Source organism: Heteronotia binoei, chromosome 12 (assembly GCF_032191835.1).
Source record: "Heteronotia binoei isolate CCM8104 ecotype False Entrance Well chromosome 12, APGP_CSIRO_Hbin_v1, whole genome shotgun sequence".
In the NCBI taxonomy this organism is placed as follows: Eukaryota; Metazoa; Chordata; class Lepidosauria; order Squamata; family Gekkonidae; genus Heteronotia; species Heteronotia binoei.
This window is the reverse complement of record NC_083234.1, coordinates 80,608,740-80,634,832: the sequence shown is the minus strand read 5'-3', so window position 1 is coordinate 80,634,832 and position 26,093 is coordinate 80,608,740. Positions and strand designations below refer to the sequence as shown.

At 49.5% G+C, this 26,093-nt stretch overlaps 1 protein-coding gene across 1 annotated transcript in view; it reads left to right on the top strand.

Moving 5' to 3' along the window:
• UBAC1 (UBA domain containing 1) overlaps nt 1-26,093 on the top strand; it is a 110,383-nt gene that overhangs the window by 25,485 nt on the left and 58,805 nt on the right. The window contains exons 3-6 of the mRNA XM_060251315.1: nt 1,299-1,372; nt 12,839-12,946; nt 17,436-17,538; nt 25,046-25,154. Coding sequence (XP_060107298.1) covers nt 1,299-1,372; nt 12,839-12,946; nt 17,436-17,538; nt 25,046-25,154 — 394 coding nt within the window. The remainder of the gene's footprint in view (nt 1-1,298; nt 1,373-12,838; nt 12,947-17,435; nt 17,539-25,045; nt 25,155-26,093) is intronic.

Here is a 26,093-nt window from a genome sequence, read left to right as displayed (position 1 = left end):
GTTGTATTTCAGTGGAGCCTAGAGGAGCTTCCGGCCAGAGGAGAAGCTGGCGAAGATGAGCTCAAAGGGTGAGGAGAGAGAAGGAGCCGTGGGCTGGATGTGGCCCACGGGCTGTAGGCTTGACCCCCCTGCTTTAACTGCTTTAACCCCATCCGTATCCTAGGGCTTCATGACTTCTGTTAATGAACTCGTCCTCTTCCTTGATTTCATGCAGGGTAGCAATGCTGCCCTCCAGACTCTGAACCCAGGAAGAAAACAAACAGGGTGCACTCCCTGCAGGTGACTGGGAATGGGCCTTTCATCATCACCTAGAATAATTCCCCTTGTGGGTGGACGTCACCTGGAACTTACAGGCCTAACCTAGTGGCTGTGGAAGCCAAAATTGTTAACGCAGATAGGAATGTAAAAACCTCTTTGCTTCTTACAGGATGCCCAAACCCAATCCCGAGGCGAAGAATCACAGGGGCCACTTTGGGACCAAAGGCTCGCCGCTCTAACCAGGTGGAGCCTTCCGAAAGAAAGAAAGCCAAGAGGATCCCCTCTTTGGCAGGCTGCAAGCACCCACTCACGTCCAGACACAGCGACCTCAGGCGATGCTCCTCAGCAGCTTAGGCATGGCAGGAAGCCCTCCCCGCACCCGTGCTCCTTCCCACCCACCCCCCCGCCCACCTGACTCAGTTCTGTCGGGAGTGCTTGTCCACATCCAGCCTCATCCGTTGTCTCAAGCCACTGCTGCCTGACCAGTGAAACTTTTGTGCTGTTCCTGCCTTCCCTTGGATTGTGCTGAGCGTGTTTAAGGCTATTTGGGTTTTTACTTGCTAAATTTAATTATTATTTATTAGTTAAGAGAAACTTTTGCCTTCTGAAACCTTTTAAAGGTAATCAGGAGTCAAATGTATGTCTTGATTCCTGAAGTGCAGTTCCTCGTTGTAGCGTCGTCTCTCCTCCACCTCCTTTTTTCACTTGCAGGAAATATCCTACCTGGTGCTCTTGTGTCCAAACTGGAGCCAGTTTGGTGTAGTGGTTAAGTGTGTGGACGCCTATCTGGGAGAACCGGGTTTGATTCCCCACTCCTCCACTTGCACCTGCTGGAATGATCTTGGGTCAGCCAGAGCTCTCATAGGAATTGTCCTTGAAAAGGCAGCTGCTGTGAGAGTCCTCTCAGCCCCACCCACCTCACAGGGTGTTTGTTGTGTGTGTGTGGGGGGGAGATATAGGAGATTGTAGGCCGCTCTGAGTCTCTGATTCAGAGAGAAAGGCAGGGTATAATCTACAATTCTTCTTCTTCTCCTTGTTAGATGTTTTGGTGCTGATGAAGAAGCGAGCTCCTCCTGCCCCTCCCAAAATGGCTGATGTCTCTGAAGAGGAAAAGGTGAGTCTGGAGGCTTCTCTGGAGCTTCTTGGGGGTCAGTTGCTGGCAGATATTGCCGAGTGATGCAGAATGGATGGAGAGGGCTCCTGGGTTCCTTCTTGCTTCCTTGAAGCAACGAAGGCATCCTCTGACTCAGCTTCTGTCTGCACGCCAGCATTCCTTGTCCTGCTGTTCCCTCCACCCTGGAAAGGAGAGCTCTGATGCGGCAGCCCAGGCTAGCCCACTGTGGAATCAAGCAGGGTTGGCCTTGGCTAGTATTGGGATGGGAGGAATGCTGGGGGGGTGGGGGCGGAGTCAGGCCAGAGGAAATCTCCTCTGAACATCTCTGGCCTTGAGACCCTTTGAGGTCCCTGCAGGCCGGCTGGCCTCGGCTCCACACACACACACCCCAACACATGAAGCCCAGACCTAAGAGCCCCGCTATCATCCATAAGCCACAGTGGGGGGAGGGGAGCACATCATTTCACTTGGCTGCTTCTTGGACAAGCTCTGAGTTTGAGTAGTGGCCTTAACTCTTGCGGGGAGAGGGGAGTGCAGAACACAGTAGCTAGCTTCTGTTCCTCTTGTCACTCTTGCCTTCCGCTTTCTGATTTTTCAGCCATTCTGTGTTTAACCATTTGCCAAATCAAATATTCTACATTTTATGGAACCCAGATGCCTCACCTGATATGGAATCTCCTTGTTAGGCAACCAGAGAGCAGTTATCTGTGTGCACATTTCTTCTTCTACATTTGGAGTGGAGTTTTGTCAGCAGTGTTAGAGAAGGGGCATGGGAGGAATTGTTTTGTGGCAGCTCAAAGTGGGGCGACAGCATTGAGGGGTCATTCGTATCTTACTCATCTGGAGGACATTTCCTAGGGCCAACTCTCCACTTCTACTGTGTCCTGGTCCCTGTGTCAGAGCATCCATTACAGGGCTTCCTAGTTAAACTAAATCCAGTGAAGACAGAGGTCCTTTGCTTGGGTCGCCGCGGTCCGGGGGGGGGGGTGGGAAATTCCCCTTCCAGCCCTTGACGGTGTGCCACTGACAATGGCGCACAGGGTCAGGAGCTTGGGGGTACTACTTGAGCCTGCCTTAACTATGGAGGCCCAGGTAGCAGCCACTGCGAAGTCCGCATTTTTTCATCTTAGGCGGGCGAGGCAGTTGGCTCCCTTCCTGGAGCGGGACGATCTAGCAACAGTGATCCATGCAACGGTCACCTCAAGGTTGGATTACTGTAACGCCCTCTACATGGGGCTGCCCATGTGTCGAACCCGGAAGTTGCAGCTAGTGCAGAATGCTGCTGCTCGGCTGCTACTAGGGCTCCCTAGACGGGAGCACATTCAGCCGGGCCTTCGGCGACTGCACTGGCTGCCAATAATATACCAAGTCCGGTACAAGGTGCTGGTTATTACCTTTAAAGCCCTATATGGTCTAGGACCTGCCTACCTTAGGGACCATCTCTTCCCATATGTTCCCCAGAGAGTACTGCATTCTGGCTCCCAAAATCTGCTTGTAATCCCCGGGCCAAAGGAGGCCCGGTTGAAGTCAACCAGGGACAGGGCCTTCTCAATAACAATCCCTTGCTGGTGGAAGCAGTTACCGGAGGAGGTCAGGGCCCTGCGGGATATTGGACAATTCCGCAGGGCCTGTAAGACAGTCCTCTTCCGGTTGGCCTATAACTGACCGGCACTAAAACCACCAAAACTACCAAAATACTGAAGGAAGTTGATAGATAGCGTAGTGCTGGATTGATGTACTGATTTTTAATGTATTTTAATGTTTTAATCTCTTAATTATATAAATTGTTATTGTATTTAAAATTTGAATTTTATTGTTAGAATCTCTGTGTTGTAAGCCGCTCTGAGCCCGCTTCGGTGGGGGAGGGCGGGATATAAATCAAATAAAATGAAATGAAATGAAATGAATTAAACAGAATCCTTTTTATAAGGGGCGAGCATGAGGCTGAGAAGGGGAAGAAGATGCCGGCCTCTCTTTAAGAGCTTCTTGACAAGTGCTTTGCAAAGAGCCTTGCGGCGTCTTAAAACCCAGCACATTTGCTAGAAGGTTTGTTGGCAATCCTATTTCAAGTGTAAATTCCCACTTCCTGCTGTGATTTCCACCTGAGTGGTGGCAGGGAGGGAATCGAAGCTCAGTCAGCCAAAACATTTATTGTCTATAGCCTTTGGCCATTACAAAAAAGAGCACAAATGTTCCCAGATAACATCTTAAAAGTTCCCCAAAAGGGCCGACCTCAAGAAGTTACAACATTCGATATCACTCTTGCTCTTATCTTCTTAGCTACAATGGCGAACAGAGAGACTCTATATCCAGGGCTTTTTTTTTTTAGCAGGAACGCAGTTCTGGCTGGCTTGGTGTCAGGGGGTGTGGCCTAATATACAAATGAGTTCCTACTGGGCCTTTTCTACAAAAAGCCCTTTGTGAAACATTGGTGACATCAGGGGGTGTGGCCTAATGTACAAATGAGTTCCGGCTGGGCTTTTCCTACAAAAATAGCCCTGTCTAATATCTATAGGATACATGAACAACGTTGAGTTCTAAGCTGCACCACCTCAAGTAATGTGATTTAACTTGCATTTGGGCCAGCTCTGACTTTGCCTTAGTCTAAACTCTGCCTATCCAGAAATGGCTGTTTCATAGATTCGTCTGCATTAAGCATGAGCAAACAAGCTTTCAGCTGCAAAACCACCTCATAGACACACGAACGAGGGAATCAGACTAGTCTGGGAACAAGGGCATGTTATGGAGGCCTGTGCTTGACATGTGATCATGGAACTCCAGTTCTCGCTGTGGTTTGCAGATGCTCAATTCTGAAAGTCTGTTTTAGATTATTTCAGGCTGAACTTCTTGTTGGTCTCTCTGGAAATAAATGTGGTCTCAGTTCCAGATATGGTCTCCTCACTGGGAAACCAGCCCTCCCTCAATCTCCTAGAAATGTCTCTCCCGACAGAATGACATAAGACTCATAGAACCATAGAGTTGAAAGGTGCCAGACAGGCCATCTAGTCTAACCCACTGCTCATACAGGATCAGCCTAGAGCAGGCTTGTCCAACCTGCGGCCCAGGATGGCTTTGAATGCGGCCCCAACCCAAACTCATAAACTTTCTTAAAACAGCACCTGGAACTGTGTGCTGCAGCGGCAGCTGATCCTGGGACTGAGGCTACATCTGGTTGCTTTTTCCTCCTGCTTGCTTTCCCCCCTACCACCAGAGAGGGCGCCAGAGCTGACTCAGAGTGTGTGTGTGTGTGTGTGAGTGCTCTTCCTTTGCTCCTCGGCACTCTCCGGCTCTTCTTTCTTCCTGCTGTGGCCGCTCTGGATCTCCCCCCCCCCCCAGGACAAGAGCCCTTGGCTGTGCTCTGGAGGCATTGGGGTGGCTGTAGGCCCCTCTCTGGGAAAGTTGGGGAATAGCAGAGCCAGCCTCCCAAGCTCCTAGGCAGGCTTGTGGGGTGGGAAGGTTGGAGGTGGGGTGTGTGCGGTGGAGCTGGGTTTGCTGTCCCCAAAATGAAGAAGATGAAGATACTGGATTTATATACCACCCCACTCTGAAGAGTCTCAGTGGCTTACAATCTCCTTTGTCTTTTCCTCCCACAACAGACACCCTGTGAGGTGGGTGGGGCTGGAGAGGGCCCTCATAGCAACTGCCCTTTCAAGGACAACCTCTGCCAGAGCTATGACTGACCCAAGGCCATGCTAGCAGGTGCAAATGGAGGAGTGGGGAATCAAACCCGGTTCTCCTAGATAAGAGTCCGTGCACTTAACCATTACACCAAACTGCCTCTCCACATGCTCCACTGCCTCGGGTGGATTCTGTTTGTGGATTCTCCACAAACCTGATTACAGGATCAAGAGGTGCAAGAGGCTGCTAGATCAAATGTCTTGCCAGAGTTCTGTGACCGCCTTCCCATGGCAAGGGTTCTCCGCTTTCCTGCCATGCCTGCAGAAACCTTTGCACCGGCCACAGAGCCTCCAAGCAGGAGTTTGGGGCTCACCTTCTGCCAGCAGCCTCCATTTTAGAAGAAGAAGAAGATATTGGATTTATATCCCGCCCTCCATGCTCCACTGCCTCGGGTGGATTCTGTTGCATCCCCCTCCATCTCTTCACTGTGGGAGTTCCAGAATCCCCCTTACCCTTCTCTGTAGTTAGGACTGGAAAAGAGACACACAGAAACAGGCGGTCCCCCCCCCCCAGAAGTCTCTGGAGAGAGAGGTTTCACTGTGGCCTGGTCTGGGCCTTGTGGGGCCTACGTGGCCTGGTTCCTGCTTCAGCTCTGGGCCACCTGCAGCAGGACTTGGAAGCAGAAAGGACATTGAGGCCCTGTGTTGCTGGGAGGGATGGAGTGATTTTTTTACTGATTTCCCCCACCCTTTCTCCTGCTTATATGTGGTGGCAGATATCACAAAAATTATGCATGGGCCATTTTTAGCACATCATCAGCTATCGTTAGTGTTTGTGTATTTTCTGTGCGGCCCAAGACAATTCTTCTTCCACTGTGGCCCAGGGAAGCCAAAAGGTTGGACACCCCCAGCCTAGAGCATCCCCCACAGCTGTACTGCTTAGAGACTGCTGGTGGGGAGGGGGGGCTCACCACCTCCCTCACTAGCTGATTCCAGCATAGAAAAGCTCTCACCATGGAATGGTTTTCCCTGATTACCAGCCAGTAGCTGCCCACCCTCAGCTTAAATCCCGTCTTGTGACTCCTCTCATCCTCTGCTGCCAACAGGAGCAGCTCCCTCTAGGGGAGAGCAGCCCTTCCGAGACCTCAGGAGAGCCATCCTGTCCCCCCCCCCCCAACCTCCTCTTCTCCAGACTGAATGTAAGTCTGCAGATTCAATAAGGAGTCGATGTGGATACAAAGAAGCTAGTTTATTGATACTGGATACTTGTGGCCTGAGCCAGGGTTTGAAGAGACTAAAACCATACAGTAAATACATTGCATATAAAGATCACTTCAAAAGCATTCCTACGGGCAGGGGAATTGTGCAGGGGACATTCACACATAGATGTTACCAGTACATTCTCATGTTGATTAGGCGTAGTGGCCTTGATGTTTTACTAGGCTCCTACGGCTCCCACAGGCCTGGGCTGAGAAGGTTCAGATAAGACTTTTCACACATCACCATTTCAAAGCAGGGAGAGCTTCTAAGAAAAGGGAGGGGGGAATAGTGGAGAGGCACTAGCAGCATTTGGTTCTACCCAGCATGCTCTCTGGTTGAGCTAGAGTTATTCTCAGACTTGACACTGAACCTTCCCAAGTCTCAGCCTTTCCTCCTTGTAGGCCCTGATCATTCTCAGTGTTCCCTCTGCACCTGCTTCATTCTGTCCACATCCTTTGGAAGTGAGGCCTCCAGAACTGCATGCAGTACTCCAATGCAGTGTACAGCACGACTGTGACCTCTTGCAATGTCGATGTTCTGCCTCTGTTGATACACCTCAAGCAGGGCTGGCACTTCCAAGTAGGCCAGGTAGACTGGCCCTCCCTCAAAGTGCCCGCACCATCCCACCACTTTCACCTTCCCGGGTTTTCAGGAGGCACAGACCAGGAAAGGCGTAAGTGGTGGGACAGTGCAGGTCGCAGAGGCGCATGCGCTCCTCGGAGTCTGCCTTCCCCAGGCTCCAAGGAGCTCACATGTCACCTGGCCTCCTTTGCCTTCCCCGGGTCTGTGCTTCTGAAGTTTTTTTGTCAGTGCTTCAAACTGGCTGTTCAGGTATAACTCACAGTCCCGTACCCTGATCTTGTTCACATACAGCCCCCGCCCCCATCGTATCCTCCATCCAGTATGTGTGATGCTCATTTTATTACCCAGATGTACAGCTTGGCACTCATCCTTGTTAAATAATTTGCATCTTGTTCACTTCTGCCTCCTTTTCCAGCATGGTAAGCGTATTCCAACATGTCCAGTAAGAACCCACCTGGATCAGACCAGTAATCTGTTTAGTTCAGCGTCCCATTTCACACAACAGCTAACCAGTTCCTCTGGAGTCCAACCACAGGACAGAGAGGCTGAGGCCTTCCCCTGCTGTTGACTCCTGGCGCTGCTGTTCAGCGGTTTACCCTCTCTGAATGTGGTGGTTCCCTTCACTCACTGTGACTAATAGCTACTGATAGACCCATCCTCCATAAAGCTTTCTGATTCCATTTTTAAAGCTGTTTATATATCTAAGAATTTCAAGTTTCATGAGTTTATCCCCAGAATTAAACTTCGTTGGTCTTAAAGGTGCTACTGGACTTAAACTTTGTTCTGTGTAGCCTTATGACAGGCTGCCTGTCTGGATTCTCACTCGCTGCCATGTTTCAAATATGTTGCCCACAAAATACATATGTTGCTGTATCTGTTTGCATCGTTCAGTCAGAACAATAAAGATTTCTTTGGTGGGGAACAAAAAACAAGCTAGATCCAGGTTGGCAGCCGTGTTGCTCTGAAGCCACTGTGGAGTCCAGCTTCAGATCAACATGCCCTCCCACCTGGGTCTTTCTTCATGGAAGTACCACATTAAAGCCTCAAGAAATGGAACTGCTGGACTCCAGCATTGTTCCAAAAAATAAGCTAGTTTAAGGACAAAACCACAGTCCTGTAAAGTAGGCAATGCACTTAGTACAAGACTATGCAAATTTAAGGATACACACTGCATTCCTTTGTGCAACAGCTCTGGAAGTATACTTCCCCCCTGCCCGGCAGCCCCACACAGAACCTGTTGGCCCTAGGCAACGGGGTCCATCTCACCCCTTTAATTCTGTCACCCCTCAGTGAAACAGGAAGCAGCTGCACAGGCAGGTCGCGGCACACTGGCCTTCAGAAGCTGCTGTTTCTTCCTCCCTCTCTCTCTCAGGACAGCCTGTGGGACATCTGCTCACATCTGGTATGATATCCTGTTGCACAACAAATGACTGGGTTGGGTGCTGATGGTGCAGGTTTAGCAGTCTGCCAGAAAGGACACACAGGCAAACACCACAGTTGGAAAATGCATGCATTTGGGCAGAGGTCCTCCAAGCTCACTGTTGGAGCCTCATCACAAAATAGATTTTGGAAAGACATCTCACAATACACAGAAGAAGCTGGCCTGTCATCTTCGAAAGTGATTCTACATGCCAGTCCTTGGACTGCCTGCTAGCATCTCCTCTCAGGATGCGGTCAGACTCCCTGGAATAGGAACACACGGCTGGTGATTTACCAGACTGCAAATTGTGAGCTGCCATTCGCTTGTACAAAAGCCACAGCACTTTTGCTTATGTGCAGTGACCCTCAGGTTAACTGGATTTGCTAGGCCACCTATTCCCTGTGAGCAGGGCTCAGAGCAGCTGGAAACAATCTACTAAGATACAGTATATAATATTTAAAAATATATTACAAGCAATAGTTCAAGTAATACTAGACTATGCTATATTCTGTTCAAGATGGCGGATAATCTCAGTATTCCCCAGCCCACTGGGAAGGGGGAATGTGGAAAGGAGGGAGAGTACAGGAGTGCCAGACTGTTGCTGCCCTCAGCTGAATGCCTGGTGGAATATCTCTGCCTTGCAAGCCCAATGGAGAGGTAATAAATCCCATAGGGCAGGGTTTCCCAAACTTTTTGCTCCCGTGGCCTGGGAACTCCCTTTGCCATCTCTCCACCTGGCAAGGAGAGGGCAAAGGCAGGCAATCTGCCTCCCCTCCCACCAGGGTGTTTAAGGGTGGGGGGGTTCCTTTTGCTATCTCCTTGCCTGGCGAGGAGAGGGCAAAAGCAAGGTGATCTGCCTCCCCTTCCACCACGGTGTTTAAAGGGGGGAGGAAGCCCGGGAGTTCCTTTTGCCATCTCCCTGCCTGGCAAGGAGAGGGCAAAGGTAGGCGATCTGCCTCCCCCCCCCCCATTGTAACACTTTGGCGGGATGTTTAAAGGGGGGGAGGCAGATTGTCTGCCTTTGCCCTCCTCGACAGGCAGGGAGACAGCAAAGGCAGTTCCCAGGCTTCCCTCCCCCCTGCATTTCAACGCCCTGGCGGGTGTTTAAATGGGGAGGGAAGCCCAGGAACATTTTGCCATCTTCCTGCCCCACAGGGAGGCTGCAAAGGTAGGCGATTTGCCTCCATCCGCATTCAAACGCCTCCTCTTAGTACATCAGGCACTCCCACTGAAAACCCTGTCAGAAATCAACAACTAGGCATCAGACATTTTAAAATCAAAACCAAAAGATATTTATTGGATCACAAAAGGGCAAGGGAGGGGGTAAAATAGTATTGATTAGGCTATCTAAAGGCAAATCATTTGTTAGGCAGGAATACAAAATAATCTCTAAACACCAGAGATGTATCAGGTTGAGATAGTTTAAAATATAAACTATAAACTAGCAGGCTTGAGAATATATTAAAACTTGAACAGGCAGGCAGTGCCTTCTTTGCACTAGGAACTCTAGGCAGAGATGGAATAGCCCTACGCTCAGGCTCCTTTAAATCATAAAAATAACGATCATTCACTCTTTGCCATACACCCTGGGGACTCCTGACTTGTGCCAGATCAATATTCCCTCAGACTCACACACTAGCATGCAGGAGTCACACCTTCTGAGTGCTCTAGCCCCTCACTCCTGTGTGTCCCACTGAGCCAGGACCCTGGTCTGGCTCTTGGGACTCCTTCCAGGCCACAAGACTCGTCCCAGTATGTGTGTGTGAGAGTGTTCTCATTTAGACCAGGAGTCTGCCCTGTTGTGCTGACAGACCTCCTCAGAGAGTTTCTCCTCAGAGAACGTGCCTTGCTTTGCCCCCTTCTGCCGTATAACTCTCTCCCAGACAGAAACTGCTCTGTCTCCCAAGGAACTCAGCCCACAGCTGACTCTTAACTCCTTTCCAGTTGCTCTCACAACTGACCAGCTTCAGTTCTCTCACAGAACTCCTAAGTTCCCAGACTGAACTGAACTGTTCCGGTCCTAAAGCTCAACTCCCTCTGAGGCGTTTTTTTCTGCCTCCTGCATGTCGATACATTCATATCACCTTGGTTACTAAACCACACTTTGCTAACTGGACACAAGTGGGTTTGTAAACAAATCCCACCAGCAGCTGGTTACTAAAACGGGTCTGTCTGTCGGAAATGACAGGAAAAAGTCCATTGGTAGCCAGTTACTAAAATGGAATACAAAGGCAGTCTGAAAGGGGGCCCTGATCGTGGTAGCAAGTTTTGAACTCATTTTCTGATTAGTTCTACCTGTTATGTTATGTTATTACTATAGATTTATTTGCTTCATTTATATTGTTATATTATATTTACTTAATTGTATTTTTCTAAGGCTGATTACAAAATCTAGAAAACAATTCAACAGCATAAAATATTCAGTGAAACAATTAAATAAGATTAGGATTAATCAGCCTTTTATTTCTCTAATCACAAGCGTCTGGGTTGGGACTTCATGTGTAAACATGGAGTTCAGAAGATAAGAGACTTGTGTGAGTGGGAACCTATTTGCAGTGACCGTGTGTGGTTTCAGTCATCATTGGATTATTTCACTTCATTCAGGCAGTGGAGGAATCTAAAGCAAGAGTGGCCAGCAGTAATGTCGGGGAAAAGTTTTGCTAAACACTTGGCAGCCATGGGATGGACCTTGGACCCGGCTTTTCCAGCATCAGATCTTGAAACCTTCAAGGTGTTGTTTGCATAGTAGTCCAAGCACACCTGATACAATCCTCTCAGCATGGATTACTCTCACTGAATCCAGGTTGTCGGTCGGCCAGCCAGTCAGAAAAGCAGGCCACAGGATAATTCCTGTGGCAAAATACAGGGCCAAGGATGAAAGCTGACTCCCCTCTGTTTTTTGTCTCTGCTTTCGTGTGGGGGGTAGGGTTAACTGGGCTGCTTCTGAGCCCACTCTAAGAGTACAACTTCCTCCTTTGACCCACTTGCCTTCGTAATTTGATTGGGGAAGGGTTGCCTCTGGGCAGTGCGTGGGGCTGCAGGCAGACCCACCCTTGCTCTCCCCCCATGAGAAATTGATGGATGGGTAGGTCTACCTGCAGCCCCATCCATCCATCCATCCATCGATTTCTCGTTGGGGGAGAGCTAGAGAGAAAATGTACCAGTTGCTGTGGGCATTGATAGCCAGTGCAGTGACCAGGTGTAATTAATTACAGGTGTGACACTGTTGAACTCTTTCTGCCTGTTTCCTTCTTCCTTCCACCCCTCTGGAGATGGCAGAGTGTTTTTTCAAGTTTGGTGGAGACCTGATTACCTTCTTTTTTGCTGCAGTTTAGTTCTCAGAACTGGGAAGGTTCTCGTCTCCAGAAGGGTTGTCAGTGTGGGTGCTTGCGGACCAGAAGTCCTGAGCCTGAGCCGCCCTGAGCCTGCTTCGGCGGGGAGGGCGGGATATAAATAAGATGATGATGATGAAGTCAACGTGGCAGATAAGGCTCAATGTGGCCAAGTGCAAAGTAATGCACATTGGGGCGAAAAATCCCAGCTACAAATACAAGTTGATGGGGTGTGAACTGGCAGAGACTGACCAAGAGAGAGATCTTGGGGTTGTGGTAGATAACTCACTGAAAATGTCAAGACAGTGAGCGATTGCAATAAAAAAGGCCAACGCCACGCTGGGAATTATTAGGAAGGGAATTGAAAACAAATCAGCCAGTATCATAATGCCCCTGTATAAATCGATGGTGCGGTCTCATTTGGAATACTGTGCGCAATTCTGGTCACCGCACCTCAAAAAGGATATTATAGCATTGGAAAAAGTACAAAAAAGGGCACTAGAATGATTACAGGCTTGGAACACTTTCCCTATGAAGAAACGCTTGGGGCTCTTTAGCTTGGAGAAACATCGACTGCGGGGTGAAATGATAGAGGTTTACAAGATTTTGCATGGGATGGAGAAGGTAGAGAAAGAAGTACTTTTCTCCCTTTCTCACAATACAAGAACTCGTGGCATTCAATGAAATTGCTGAGCAGTCGGGTTAGAACGGATAAAAGGAGGTACTTCTTCACCCAAAGGGTGATTAACATGTGGAATTCACTGCCACAGGAGGTGGTGGCGGCCACAAGCATAGCCAGCTTCAAGAGGGGGTTAGATAAAAATACGGAGCAGAGGTCCATCAGTGGCTATTAGCCCCAGTGTGTGTATATATATATATGTGTGTGTGTGTGTGTATACATATATAAATTATTGGCCACTGTGTGATACAGAGTGCTGGACTGGATGGGCCGTTGGCCTGATCCAACATGGCTTCTCTTATGTTCTTAAGTCCCATGCGTTGATCCAAGATTGGCTGCCATGCAAATTGGCTTCAGCAATATTTTATAGTACTTTTAATCCCCCCCCCCTCCGTTGCCAGTGTTTTCATTTCAGGCCTAAGCACTTTGTGGGCCCATATTGCACCTCTAGATCCAGGAGTGCTAAAATGTTGCCATGGTAGTTCCACACTTGCTTGGGTTAGCAGAACATCTCTCAAATTACTACATAAGGGAAGACCCGTGGCATGTTTTTAACAGATTTCTCATCTCATTTAGCAGAAGCTGGAACAGAAAGCTCCAGATAAGGAGGCGATTCTGAAAGCGACCACCAGTCTCCCATCCCACAGCATAGACCGCAGTGTGGCTCACCACAGCATGAGGGATGTAAGTACGCTGCTTCTTTGCTGCCCATCCACCCTGCCCTGTCTTTTCTAGGCAATGCTCCTATTTCCCCACAGAAGCTGCTTTCTTCAGCTCTTTCGCAGTTTGACCTTTTTAATAGAATAGGCAACTTACTTGTGCATTTCTCTTTTGCTTTGCTCTCATTGTGGTAAATGTAGGTTTGTCTTCTTGGCTTCTGTTCAGTCCCATGTGAGATTGCACATGTGCAGGCCGGCCGCTGGAAGGGGTTTCTGTAAGATTCCAAAGCTGTCTAAGCCCCTAGAGCACTCCTTCACCTGTCCCATCCCATCCAAACTGACATGTGATAGGCAAGGGGGAGCACTCTTTCCTCAGTCTTCTCTTTGCTTGGTCAAAAAACATGCGGACCATGGCTCTAAAATGGCCCCGTATGATGAATATTCGTGTTTTTTTCTGTTTGGGAGAGTCGCATCACACCATGGCCTGCCGCACCTGTCGGCATTTTACTCCCAGGGCAGAGCGTCCCATCTTTAAGCTGCTTTTCTAGTCCAACCCCCTGCAAAATGCAGGAAAATCACAATTAAACCTTGGCTTGAGCAAAGAAACTATTTATTGCAACAGAGAGAAAATACAATTTGGCACACAGGATGTGGCACTCCCCACCCCCAAACTCCTTGCCCTGCCCATCATCCCAAAGGCCCAGCAGCCTGTGTCCCAGAAGGGCGGTTTCCTTGTTGAAGTCGGTCCAGCCCCTGTCCCTCCAGTGGGAAGGAAAGTTCTCAGGGCCTCCCTCTTCACCATCCGAGAGGAGAAATCAGCCCCAGGGCATGGACAAGTGGCTAACTCCTCCATAAGAAGCCATGTCCAAAAAGGGAGGGCCCGCACCAGACAAAACTCCTTCAGCTGAGGCCTTTCAGCAATCCAGTCCTTTGAGGGACGCTCCACACCAGACTTCCTCTTTCTTTTTCTTCCAGACATCCTACACACACTCATCCCAATATGCAGTGGCGTAGGGAGGGGGGGCGGGTCGCCCCAGGTCTGGGGGGCCCCTTGGCAATGCCAAGGGGCCCCTCAGAAGCCGGCTGCCTGGGATGTACAAAACCAGCGCCTGCCTCCCCTTCTCTCCCTGCAGAAAGCTGCTAACTCTCACAGAGTTTCTTCGTGCGCAGGCTGAGGGCGTGTTGCAGCGGGGAGTCCCCAAGTCCCCCCTTCCTGGGTGTGCACCAGCGCGTGTGACAAGCTGAACGTGTCTGGTGCGGGGCAGGAAATTTCCCCTTGGCTCCGTGACCTTGGGCGGTGGGCACCTGTTTCCCAAGCAAGCGGGAGCCCCAGGCGGCATTCCTTGCTCCTCGGCGGGCCCGCCTTTCTGCTCGCGAACTCTGAAGTTGGCTGCAGCCGGCCCCTCCACTCCCCATTGGCCCGGCTGAGCAGGCGCTGACTGGCAGCAGAGGAGCGGGTCTCTGAGGCGGCGGAAGGCAGCGGCTGGTGCTTTTTGCCCCTCGTCCCGCTCGAAGCGCCTCGCCTTCCCCTCTCCTCACGTTCGACCAAAGCCGAGGCATCTCGGGCGCCGGAGCGAAGGCGGCCGCTGACTTGGGAGTGCCCCATGGCGCCTTTGGCGCAGCAGCTGTAGGCGGCCCGGGCGCGCAGCACTCAAAGAGCCCTCCGCTGGCGCAGGCGGCACCTCCTCGGAACAGGTGAGGGACGGCGAAGGCAGGTGCGCGCCGCGGGAAGGGCTGACCCGAGGGGGCGCCTGGCTCGGAAGCGAAGCCCACGCTGGTTCTTCCAGATAGCTGTGGGGGGCCGAAAGCCCCAAAGTGTCCTGTGGGGGGTCTGGGGGGCCCACATAAATCTTGGGCCCCAGGCCCCCAAGTCCTAGCTACGCCCCTGCCAATATGCAAATTGAGTAGTTTAATTGCTCCATCCAACAGCATATTGTCAAGTCCCCAGCCATTTAGCTATCAACACCAGGCCTTGTAGTAAGGCTTTATTGAAATACTGACTTCCATAGGGCAAGATGGTTCTTGCGAAAACTAATTCTGGCGGGCTTTCGTTATATATTTGAATAAAATGGCACAAAGCAGCAAACCTCCCCTCCTGCCAAAGTTCAGTTCCCATGCCCCCTTCTGCAAGTGCAGACATCATCACCAGAAGACAGGCCCGTGACCTTGACTGTCTGAGATCAGACAGAAATATGCTTCATGTGGTCACTAAAGAGATAACAGGGCATCACAAGCAGAGGTAACTAACAATTATAGAGCAGGACTACAATCATGGCAAGAGGCACTCTTGTCATACTGCCCCCCTCAAAGGCCCCCCACACAGCCACCCTGATTATTTGTGTAGTGTTGATGGAACGCTTTGATTAGTTTTAAGGCACACATGTCGCTTTTACGGACACATTCATCCTCACTAATTGGAAAATTAGTCCATTAACCGAGTAATAGAGTTCCCCTTTTTTCACTTTGAATCTAAGATGTCTTGCACCTCGTGGTGTATCTGACCCTGAACCAGGATTGGGGGAGGTGCTGGCACAGGGGGTCTCCACAATGATGGTCCAGGATTGTGCTTTAGGTAGAGTCTTTAGCGATTCCAGTTCAACAGTTACGGTACGTACTTTATTAATGACTCTCTGGATAGGGAAAGGACCCAGATATTCTAGTCCTAGCTTCTTGGAGGGTTGACTATTTGGAAGGTTTTTTGTGGAAATGTACTTTGCCACCATGGTGCAAATCCGATAGCTTTCGGTGCTTTTTGTCAAATTGTTGTTTACAAGTCTCTTTGGCTTTCTGCAGCTGAAGTTGTGTGATGTGCCTGCTGAGATAGACTTCCACCAAGCGGTGAAGTCAGGGGGCGAGGTAGGAACGGGCCCATGGGGAACTCCAGAAATGGTTTCTCTTCATAGCCGTTTACAATGAGAAATGGGCTTGCATTTGTCGAGCTGTGAACGCTGTTATTGTACATATACTCTGCAAAGGGGAGGAGTGCCACCCATTTATCTTGCTGATAAGTGACATAAAAAGAGAGGGAGGAGGAAGCAAAGGCAGCCAGTTGCTTGTGGGACTGATAGGAGCAACTTACAGATACACACCTGAACAGCATACTCAAGATTGCTACAGCACAGACACTGTCTCCAGATTTTGATGCAGTAATTCAGAGCAAGAGGTGTCAGTTATCAGAGACTGTTAAATAAAATATTGAAAGGATGCTAATGTTTTAGGCATGTTTTATTTTAAGTTTTAAAAATCTTTCATTTTATATACCTGGCATTACATTTTATGCCACACGTGCCTAGTCTGACAAAGTCTCATTTATGTCAGATCTTGCCCTCGTAACAAATGAGTCCGACACCCCTGCCCTACAAAGGCAGGCTGTGGTACTGGTTTCTGTTCTGCCTCCACTCTGGCATGTTTCTTGGTTCCTGCCTGCATGGGCAGTGGTTGCAGAGCCTCCTTCCCTGTTAGATATTCCAGTGGTGCACAAGTTTTATGGCCAGAAGTGTTCAGACACTGTGAGGATACTTTTCGAGCCAAGGGAGGAGATATGCCCCTTTTTTCTTGTAGGCATCTCCTTAGTACTTAAGGTGTCAGAGCTAGAGGTCCTCTTTGCTGACCCGTTCTTTTGTATTTCTCGCAACAGTTAGGTATTTATTGCCCTAATCCTTTTTTCATTCCTGAGGTGAATTCCAGTATTCATTAGGATCAGAAAATCATCTTCTCTTCCTTTTTGTCCAAGCTGGCCTGTCTCTGAAAGAGGTCATGGGATAACTCCAGACATGGAGAAGTAAATATTTCCTCCTGCACTGAGGCAGCCTTTGCACCAGGGCCATTTTTCTCAACCTACCTTCCATGTTAGAGTTTCTGTTACCATCCTTGTGCTCTGGGCCACTAAAAGATAATAAGTACAAAGAAGGGACAGTTTGCTAACCTGGTAAATTTCCCTTCTACTTGCTCACTTGGTGTTGGTTCAGCATCCACTTGATAGATGAACTTTGTTGGACCACAGTTTATCAGTTCAGAATTCCCTTTTTCTAGCACAGAACAACCCATTGTGATAATCCATGTGTAAAAAAAGGTAATGGTAGTCCCCTGTGCAAGCACCAGTTGTTTTCAGCTCTGGGGTGAAGCTTTCACAATGTTTTCACGGCAGACTTTTGACGGGGTGGTTTGCCATTGCCTTCCCCAGTCATCTACACTTTCCCCCCAGCAAGCTGGGTACTCATCTTACCAACCTCGGAAGGATGGAAGGCTGAGTCAACCTCGAGCCAGCTACCTGAACCAGCTTCCACTGGAATCAAACTCAGGTTGTGAGCAGAGGGCTCATTGTATCCATGTGCAGAGAAAAGATATTGAGCAATTCCCAAAAGAAAGTTGTTCTTGATTGTCTTTGCCATTGTTTGGATCAAGGCAATAGAAGAAAGACAGTCTTCCAGGATTTTGTGCAGATCATGTACCATGACATGCATTACTTTTAGCTGACTTGTAAGAAAATATGTTGATTGTTTCCTTTTTTGCAGTTCCAGACAGAGCTTCGGAAGATCTTGGTCTCTCTTATAGAAGTTGCCCAGAAATTGCTAGCATTGAACCCTGATGCAGTGGAATTGTTTAAGAAGGCAAATGGTATGAAACAATTTTTAACTGCTGTCTGCAAATGAAGCCCTGAAATATATTTGGTGTATATTCCAAAAGCATATATAGGCTTCTGTGGGAGCTTCGCTGTATTTTAAGGGCTTTATCCTGGTTGGGGAAACTATCTAATCAGTATGTTGTTTGTAGTTTTTGAGATACTGGGTTTCCTTTCTGGGGCAGCAATCCCAGAAAAGGGCAAATTTTGTGCTGAGGATTATTAGGAAAAGGAATGAAAGCAAAACAGACAGTATTATAATGCTTTATAGATCTGTGATGGAACCTCATTTGAAATGCTGTATGCAGATTCCAGAAGGGATTTTGCAGAGATGGAAACAGTCTAGAAGAGGGCAACCAAGATGATGAAGAGGCATTGCAGCCCTTTTCCTTTGAAGAAAGGCTGAAGTATTTGGGACTTTGCAGTTCAGAAAAAAAGACAACTAAGGGGAAACATGATCAAAGGTTATAAAATTAATCAAGTGATAGAGCAAGTGGACAGAGACACGGCCACAGCCAGGATTTTCAGACTGGTGGGGCCCACAGACACTATTTTTGTTGGGAGGGGCAGGGGGCTGCGGCCAGAGGCTGCAAGGCTGGTGCAGAAGGCAAGGAGAGGAGCACAAGGAACAGGCACTGGGGGGGGGGGGTGAGAACTGCACTCAGCCAAGGGAGCTCTTTTCGCATTATACCCAGAATAAAACTTTGTTGGTCTTAAAGGTGCCACTGGACTCCGATTTTGTTCTGCTCTTTCAGACCACCACAGCTACCCAACCTTCATGGTTCTGTTCACAGTCAGGAAATCTGGATAATCACATAGACACAATTTATTCAAGACCACAGTTTTTGCACACTCTCTCGTGCCTCCACCCCACCCCCCTGCCCGAATTCATTGGGCTTGCTCCTGCACTTTCCTCCCTTGCAGAGCGATCACAGGTGCTTGATGCAGATCTGGACCTCCAGGAGCCACCAGGTGGCCTCGGGGCTTTGCAATAGGGGAAGGAGCTGCTCAGGAATAAATGGAGCGACACCCAGCTACAAGGAGCTGGGTTCAGGCCAGGATTTCTGACACAACAATGGAGGAATGGGGCTTCCCAATCTCAGGGACCTGCCCAAGGGAGGATGGGGCGTTAGGCAGGCCGCCGAGGAGGCCCAGGTCGGGTTGATGGTGAGCGGAAGGCTGCAGCTGATGACCCTGCAGGGTGTCCTCCTCCACCTCCTGAGCGCCAAAGTGGGCCCTTCCCAGAGCAGATGCAGCATGCATGGCGGTGTCAAGAGTGCCTCTTGCCATTTAGACAGAACGCTACTTTCACTTCCCGCTTAGCCTGCTCCTATCTCATTGTAACAAGTGAAGCATTCCTTCTGCCTGATCTCAGGGATGGCAAAGGCCGTCGCTGTCCAATATGTGTGTACCTGCAAAGGGACTGGGAAAGGAGTAAGGGCGAGGGATCGCTTGCTTTGTGTCTTGGGTTTGAATGTATAACAGTTTTAACATAAGGTATAAGTAAATGGCATTTGCTCGCCAAAGCCAGTTTTTGCAAGAGCCATCTTGATCCTACTGTCAGTAAGTCAATAAAAGACTATTATCTGAATGGCCTGGTGTTGATCACTGAACTGCTGGGGACTTGACAGGGGGCACCTTAAGAGGCGATGGCAGCCTGGGAGGCTGTGTGCTTGTGGGCTGCTGCTGGCGGAGGAGCGCTCTGTGGTGCCCTGGGCAGCCAGAACAAGCCATGAGAGCTGCTGGCTGAGGACGAGGATCTGCAGTGCTGCACAAGAGCCTACAGGCCAGCAGGGGAGCGAGGAAGTCAGCCAGCCTCGCTACTTGTTCAGAGCAACAATAGTGAGCCAAGGGGTGACTGATTGGAGGGCCCAGAAAGGTGAAACAGAGGTTTGATTGGTGGGGCCTGCCCCCCTCCCCCCGGGCCCCACTGTAGCTTTGGGCCTGGACAGAGAGGACTTTTTCTACCTCTCCCAAAATGCTAGAATAGTTGACGGGCAGTAGATTGAGGATGGACAAAAGGAAATAGTACTTTACTTAAGAAGTGGTTAAAATGTGGAATTTGCTACCAGAGTATGTAGCGGTGGCCAAAAACATAAGTGGCTTAAAAGGGAAATAGACAGATCCATGGAGGGCAGGAGTCTTATCAGTGGCTACCAGCCAGGTGGGTGAAGGGAACCTCCACACCTCCATGTTCAGAGGTAGTAAACTGCTGAATACCAGTGACAGGAGGCACTTGTAGCATTCTGCCTTTGTGTAGGAGGTTTTCAGTGCAGACCTATGTCCTCCTAAATGGGTCTACTCCTTAGGTTTCTCTGAGTGGGTGGAACCAGGCAGGCAAGACCTGCTGGGGTTTCCTGGGTGCTTGGGTCTTGCTTCTAGAGGTATCTTTAGAGGTGTATAGGTAAATGTGCGTAAGTGATCCTGGATTCCTCATTGTTACAGTCAACATCCTGATCAGAAGATGATCCTCTTAAGATAATTTCTTGCATGCATTTACTGCTTTCAGGTTTCTGAAAAACAATCAGCCATGGCATCATGTCACATTTGCTCTTGTTTGGGTAGCTGTTGTAGTGCAGCCGTTATTAAGAGAAGAAGCCATGTTGGATCAGGCCAGTGGCCCATCCAGTCCAACACTCTGTGTCACACAGTGGCCAGAAAACCCAGGTGACATCAGGATGTCCCTCAGTGAGGCCAAGGATAATAAGATTTTGTAGCATGCAATGGCAGACCAACTCCATTAGTCTCCTGCTTTGAAAACTCTCTGGGGTTGCCATGTCTGCAACTTGATGGCACATTATGCACACTTAGGGTGTGGTGACACTAGGAAGTTGCCATGGCAGTCTCCCAGTTTTGAAAAAGCTGATGCTGTTTGTGGCATTCTGCAGCAATCAGACAGTGCCTGCCTGCCACAACAGGCATAGGTTGCATGCGCACCTGAGGAGCGTGCATGGCGCGCCTGGGCTGTTCAGACAGCCAGAAACGTACCACAGAGGTGCGGCAAGGAACTTTCTGGTGGTTATTTAAAATGTTGTTGAAGCGTCACACCATGAAGTAGGCATGAGTGCCCCACGGGGAAAGATGTGGATGTATGGCTCTTTAATCTGGGGATGGGGGTGGCTGTAGCAGGCCAAAAATCCCATCTGATTGTACCTTTACATTTCCTCTTTAAATATATGTATATTATGAAGAACATTGAGTGCTGTATGTAGGCTTCAGAACATACTGGAGCTCATGTATATGGTGTAAACATTTAGAACCTATCTAGGACAGGTTGATAAAATGGAATCAAGTAGAATCAAGAGGCAGTATATACTTACACATGGTTGCAGCTTAATATTTATTATTCTTAAGTTTATAAACTGGTATCCACTGGAGGGCTCAGGGCAGAACACCACTTCCCGCAGGGCAGGGGTGTCACTCGGCAGAGAGTTCCATCAGCCTGGGATGGTCCTAGCGGAGGACAGCTGGAGGATGCCTCTTGGGCCAGGGACCCCCACTAGGTTTTGATCTACTGAGCGCAAGGCTCTTCTGAGGACATACCGGGAGAGGTGGTCCTGCAGGTACTCTGGCTCAGAGTGTCATGGCCTTTACAAGTCAATACCAAAACTGTGAAGCGGATCCAGTACTAGCAGAGCACAGGTTGAATGTCTGCCGACACTGAGGCACCTGTATGGATCCACACCACTGCATTCTGGATAAGCTGTAATTTCTAGGTCAGCTTCAAGGGCTACGTAGAGCGAGTTGCAGTAATCCATCCTCAAGGTGGCTGTTGCAAGGATCAGTGTGGCAAGGTCTGGGTGAGAGGGGAAGGGGGCGAACTGCCTCACCTGGTGAAGGTGGGAAAATGCCAGCCTGGCAACAGCTGCAACCTGGGCCTCCAGAGATAAGAACATAAGAGAAGCCATGTTGGATCAGGCCAATGGCTCATCCAGTCCAACACTGTGTCACTCAGTGGCCAAATCAATTCACAACCATGTGCCATCAGGAGGTCCACCAGTGGGGCCAGGACACTACACTGAGGCTCTTGTCAGTCAGGGCTAGTGTCAATGGTAGATCGCCCCCACCCCCACCCCTGGCCCCCACAGCCACAGGACCTCTGTCTTTCATGGGTTTGGGTTCAACTGTCTCTGTTTCAACCACTCAGCCACAGCCTCCAAACCTTCAGCCAAAATAGATGGCAGCTGCCCATCAACAGATACAGCTTGGCGTCATCAGTGTACCAGTGACAACCCAGCCCAAAACTCCACACCAGCTAGGCGAGCGGGCACTTATAGATGCTCAACAACATACGAAAGAGGACTGCCCCTTGGGGCACCCCACACACGGAAGGGTGGTAAGGCAACACACTCTCTCCTAGCACCACACTCTGTCCCCATCCCTGGAGGAATGAACCAAGGCACTTCAAGGCTGCTCCACAGACTCCTCTGAACGCAAGGGGGTGGGCCAACAAGTCATAGCCAACCATGTCAAATGCTGCCAAGCAGCAGCAGACGTTCTGTGAGGGGAGCCAGCACCATCTCCATCCTGTGGCCAGGGGGGAAGCTGGACTGGCATGGGCCTGGGTCTGAGATGTCCTCCAGGATCCCCTGAAGCTGCTCAGCCACATTGCCCATAAATAATAGATTGGAAGCCAGGCCGTAATTGGCCAAATCCAGCATGTCCAAAGATAGCTTCTCCAAAAGCAATGTTACCGTGGCCTTTTCCAAACTCCCCGGAAGTAAGAGGTTGAAAATCTCCCTTGGGGGCCCCACATTCCATTGCTCCCAGCCTTCAGCAGACAGAGGTCCCAGAGGCATGGGGTTGACCTAACAGCTCCCAGAATCCTGTCAGCGTCAGCCTGGGAGAGTTGACTGAGCCATCCAGCACTGGATCCAAAGGCAGCCAAGGGGCCTCCAGGCAGGTTGTGGCGGAGCGACAAAGCAGCAGGCCTGGTAGGCAGCAGCACTTGGTACACCAGCCAGACAGCCCAACTGCCGTGGCTTCCCACAACAGACCCACACAATCAGCAACACAGATCTTTGGCACAGGGAAAAAGACTCATGCACATGAATGGCCACCTCCCCTACCCATTAGACTGAGTCTGATGAAGGAACAAGAAACGGGGGGGGGGGAGGGGGGCTGTTCTTTTAAGGTGACTGTTTCACCCTCCTTAACGCAGTCATGCACTCAAGGTCCACTTGCTGCTCAGCAAAGCAACTTCGCATTGTAGTGGTTTTGTGATTGATGGACCTGGTGTTGCATTAGTGTGTGAGAAGGGTAAGTTTCCATACCTCTCCACCGACGTGCCTCAGGATGGGACGAAGATCGGAAGGAGACCGAGCATAACCATATCTCTGCCTCCTTCCTTTATATCTACCCTCACTGCCATACCTTCCTCTGCCCCCAGTTACTGGGAACCCTGACCCAATGTTGGTACAGCAGATGCTCTCAGAAGCCTCCTCCATATCATGGTCTCTCCCCACACCCACATGTCACCAGTTCACAAAAGATCACGGACAGCAGTAAAATCCTACAAGGCCAGTATTAACAATAAAATCCCCACTAGCAACTCTTCTCCCACCCATACTTCCCTCTCCCCACTGACCACCACATAAGAAAGAAAAACCTATGGTAGCTAAAAATACAGTTATGGGTGGGAATAATCCGCACAACTCACCTGAACTAGGTCTGACTAAACTAACCAGGACACAAAGCAAACCAGTGGGAACTGTAGGGGCACGAAATAACCAGCAACTCTCAGTGGGTGAAGAAGGTCCTTGTGCTGCTCTTTGACCAGCAGGCGGCTGCTTATGTCAGCAGCTTGAAACCAGCAGCTCTGCTGTCTCCGCCCAACAGCCAGTGATTCTCCAAGTAGTAGGTCCTGATGTAAAAGTGGCTGATGGAGACACATTGGCCATCTCAGAAGTCAGTGGCCCTTCACTCCTGGCCTCTGCATTCTGCCATAAGGCCAAAAATAAATAAATAAATATAGAAGCATGGTTTTGGTTTGGTTTATTCCCAGTGCAAAATTCAGGCATTTAGAAACTTCTGTAGATTAGTAACTGTATGCAGTCCAGAGCCTGAGTGAGACACTGAATGGAGGCCCAGGTCACCCAGGTTGCTAGGCTGGCGTTCTTTCAACTACAGCAGGCCAAGCAGCTGGCTCCCTACCTGTCTCACTCCAACCTGGCTACAGTAACCCATGCAATGATACCTCCAGGATAGACTATTGTAACTTGCTCTACGCAGGCCTACTCTTGGGACTGACCCAGGAGCTCCAACTGATCCAGAATGCGGCCATGCAAGTCCTTACTTACTGGTACCCCTTGGATGATATACATTTGGTGTGTGCTGCGTGAGCTGCACTGGCTTCTGGTGGAGCAGCGAATCAGATTCATTATGTTGGTTTTGACCTTTAGGACCCTGAGCAGTCAGGTGCCCACATACCTTCGGGGCCACCTTGCCCGGTGTTCCCCAAGAAGAGCTCTTTGCTCAGAAAACTGGGCTTTTTTTGTAGCAGGAACTTCTTTGCATATTAGGCCACACATCCCGGATATAGTCAATCCTCCAAGAGCTTAGAGGGCTCTTAGCACAGGGTCTCCTGTAAGCTCCAGGATGATTGGCTACATCAGGGGGGCATGGCCTAATATACAGGAGTTTCTGCTACAAAGAAAGCCCTGTCTGAAAATAAGATCTTACTGGTGGCCTCTGGCCTGAGAGAGATCCAGCTGTCCTCAACCAGGACCAGGGCCTTTTTGGCCTTAGCCCCTACCTGGTGGAACTCTGCCAGGTGACAGTTATGCCTTGAAGAATTTCCTTCCTTTCCACAGGGCATGTAAGGCAGAGATATTCGGCCAGGCATTTGGTTGAGGCAGTGACGGTGCACCAAGAAGGCTGGCACTCTCTCCCTCTCTTCCCCTCTCCCCATACTTCATAAATCTCCCCCAGGAGACACTGAAGAAATTGTGCTTGCTATCTGCAATATAAGGAACATTTTTTTTTAAATTTAAGTTACTGTATTTTACTACATTGTTAACCGCCCTGAGCCGCACTCGCGGGGAAGAACAGCCTATAAATCAAATAAATAATATTGACAGAAGTGTAATTGAATTGCCAGGAGAATAAAAGCCAGAAGACCATAAAGAAAAACTTGATAGTCCAGAAGGAAATCTTCCTCTGTTCTGATATCTCCCCTGCAGTCTGCCCACCATCTCTCTCCACCCCCAACCATGGCCAGAATCCTGCGTTGTGTCTCTCATGGGATGGATACCTGGGAGCCCCTTGATCTTAGGCAATTGACAGACTCGTTGCTCTGGGTTCTAAAACATGTTGTGTTTTTCCTGTTTGCTATGATATTTGATAGCTGTACTTGGGAGCATCCCAGCTTGTCCCTCTTTTAGAGAATCCAGCTTCTTTCTGTGCATGGAGATATTTTTCTGCTTGTCAGAATCCTAGCATACTAAATTTACTGTATGATGATCTGATTTTGCATGCCTAATTCAAGCACTTTTTTGTCTTTAGCCATGCTAGATGAAGATGAGGATGACAGAGTGGATGAGATTGCCTTGCGCCAGCTGACAGAAATGGGGTTTCCAGAGGGCAGAGCTGTCAAAGCCCTTCGTTTAAGCCAGTAGGTGTAAACCCATGCATCTTTGGGGAGCTTGTGCTGGTAATGTATTTGACTTGAGACTGATTTCATCACTTCAGAACATTGTCTGTTTGTAATTGGCCAGTTTCTCTGTGGCATGGCTAAGGAAAATGAGCTTCTGGTTTCTTTGCTACAGAAGATACACTTGTTTACTTGGTTCTGTAGTACTGGAAGCATTTACAGGCTGGCTGAGTCATCCTCTTGTTCCTCCTTTGGATGTGTGGCCTAGTGGATGGATTCTAGTGCACAGTCAGAAGCCCAAACAAATTCCAACTCAGTCACCAACTACACCATGTTGGACAAGGCACATACTTTCAGTTGCAAGGAGTAAAATAGATGTGTCCACTTTTTACCCTTACATACCAGGATTACTACAGCATCCATGTTTCCTGAGACTCAGCGCTTGTCCTATATAGTTGGAGGGATGCGTATATACTAGTTTATGAGAATGAGGGCCCCCTTGTTGGACTGGATGGTCCATTGGTCTGATCCCACATGGCTTCTTATTCACACAAGGGAAGACTGAATGTAGCAAAGAAACCTTTCCCCTGTCTTCTGCTCCCGCCAGCTTCTGGATTACATTTTATACCTGGCTTAAGGAAAGGTAAGAGCCCCGTGGCGCAGAGTGGTAAAGCTGCAGTACTGCAGTCGGAGCCATCTGCTCATGACCTGAGTTTGATCCCAGTGGAAGCTGGTTCAGGTAGCTGGCTCCAGGTTGACTCAGTCTTCCATGCTTCCGAGGTTGGTAAAAGGAGTCCCCAGCTTGCTGGGGGAAAAGTGTAGATGACTGGGGAAGGCAAGGGCAGACCACCCTGTAAAAAGTCTGCCGTGAAAACGTGAAAGCAACATCACCCCAGAGTTGAAAACGACTGGTGCTTGCACAGGGGACTACCTTTACCTTTTAAGGCAAGGTGCCCAACC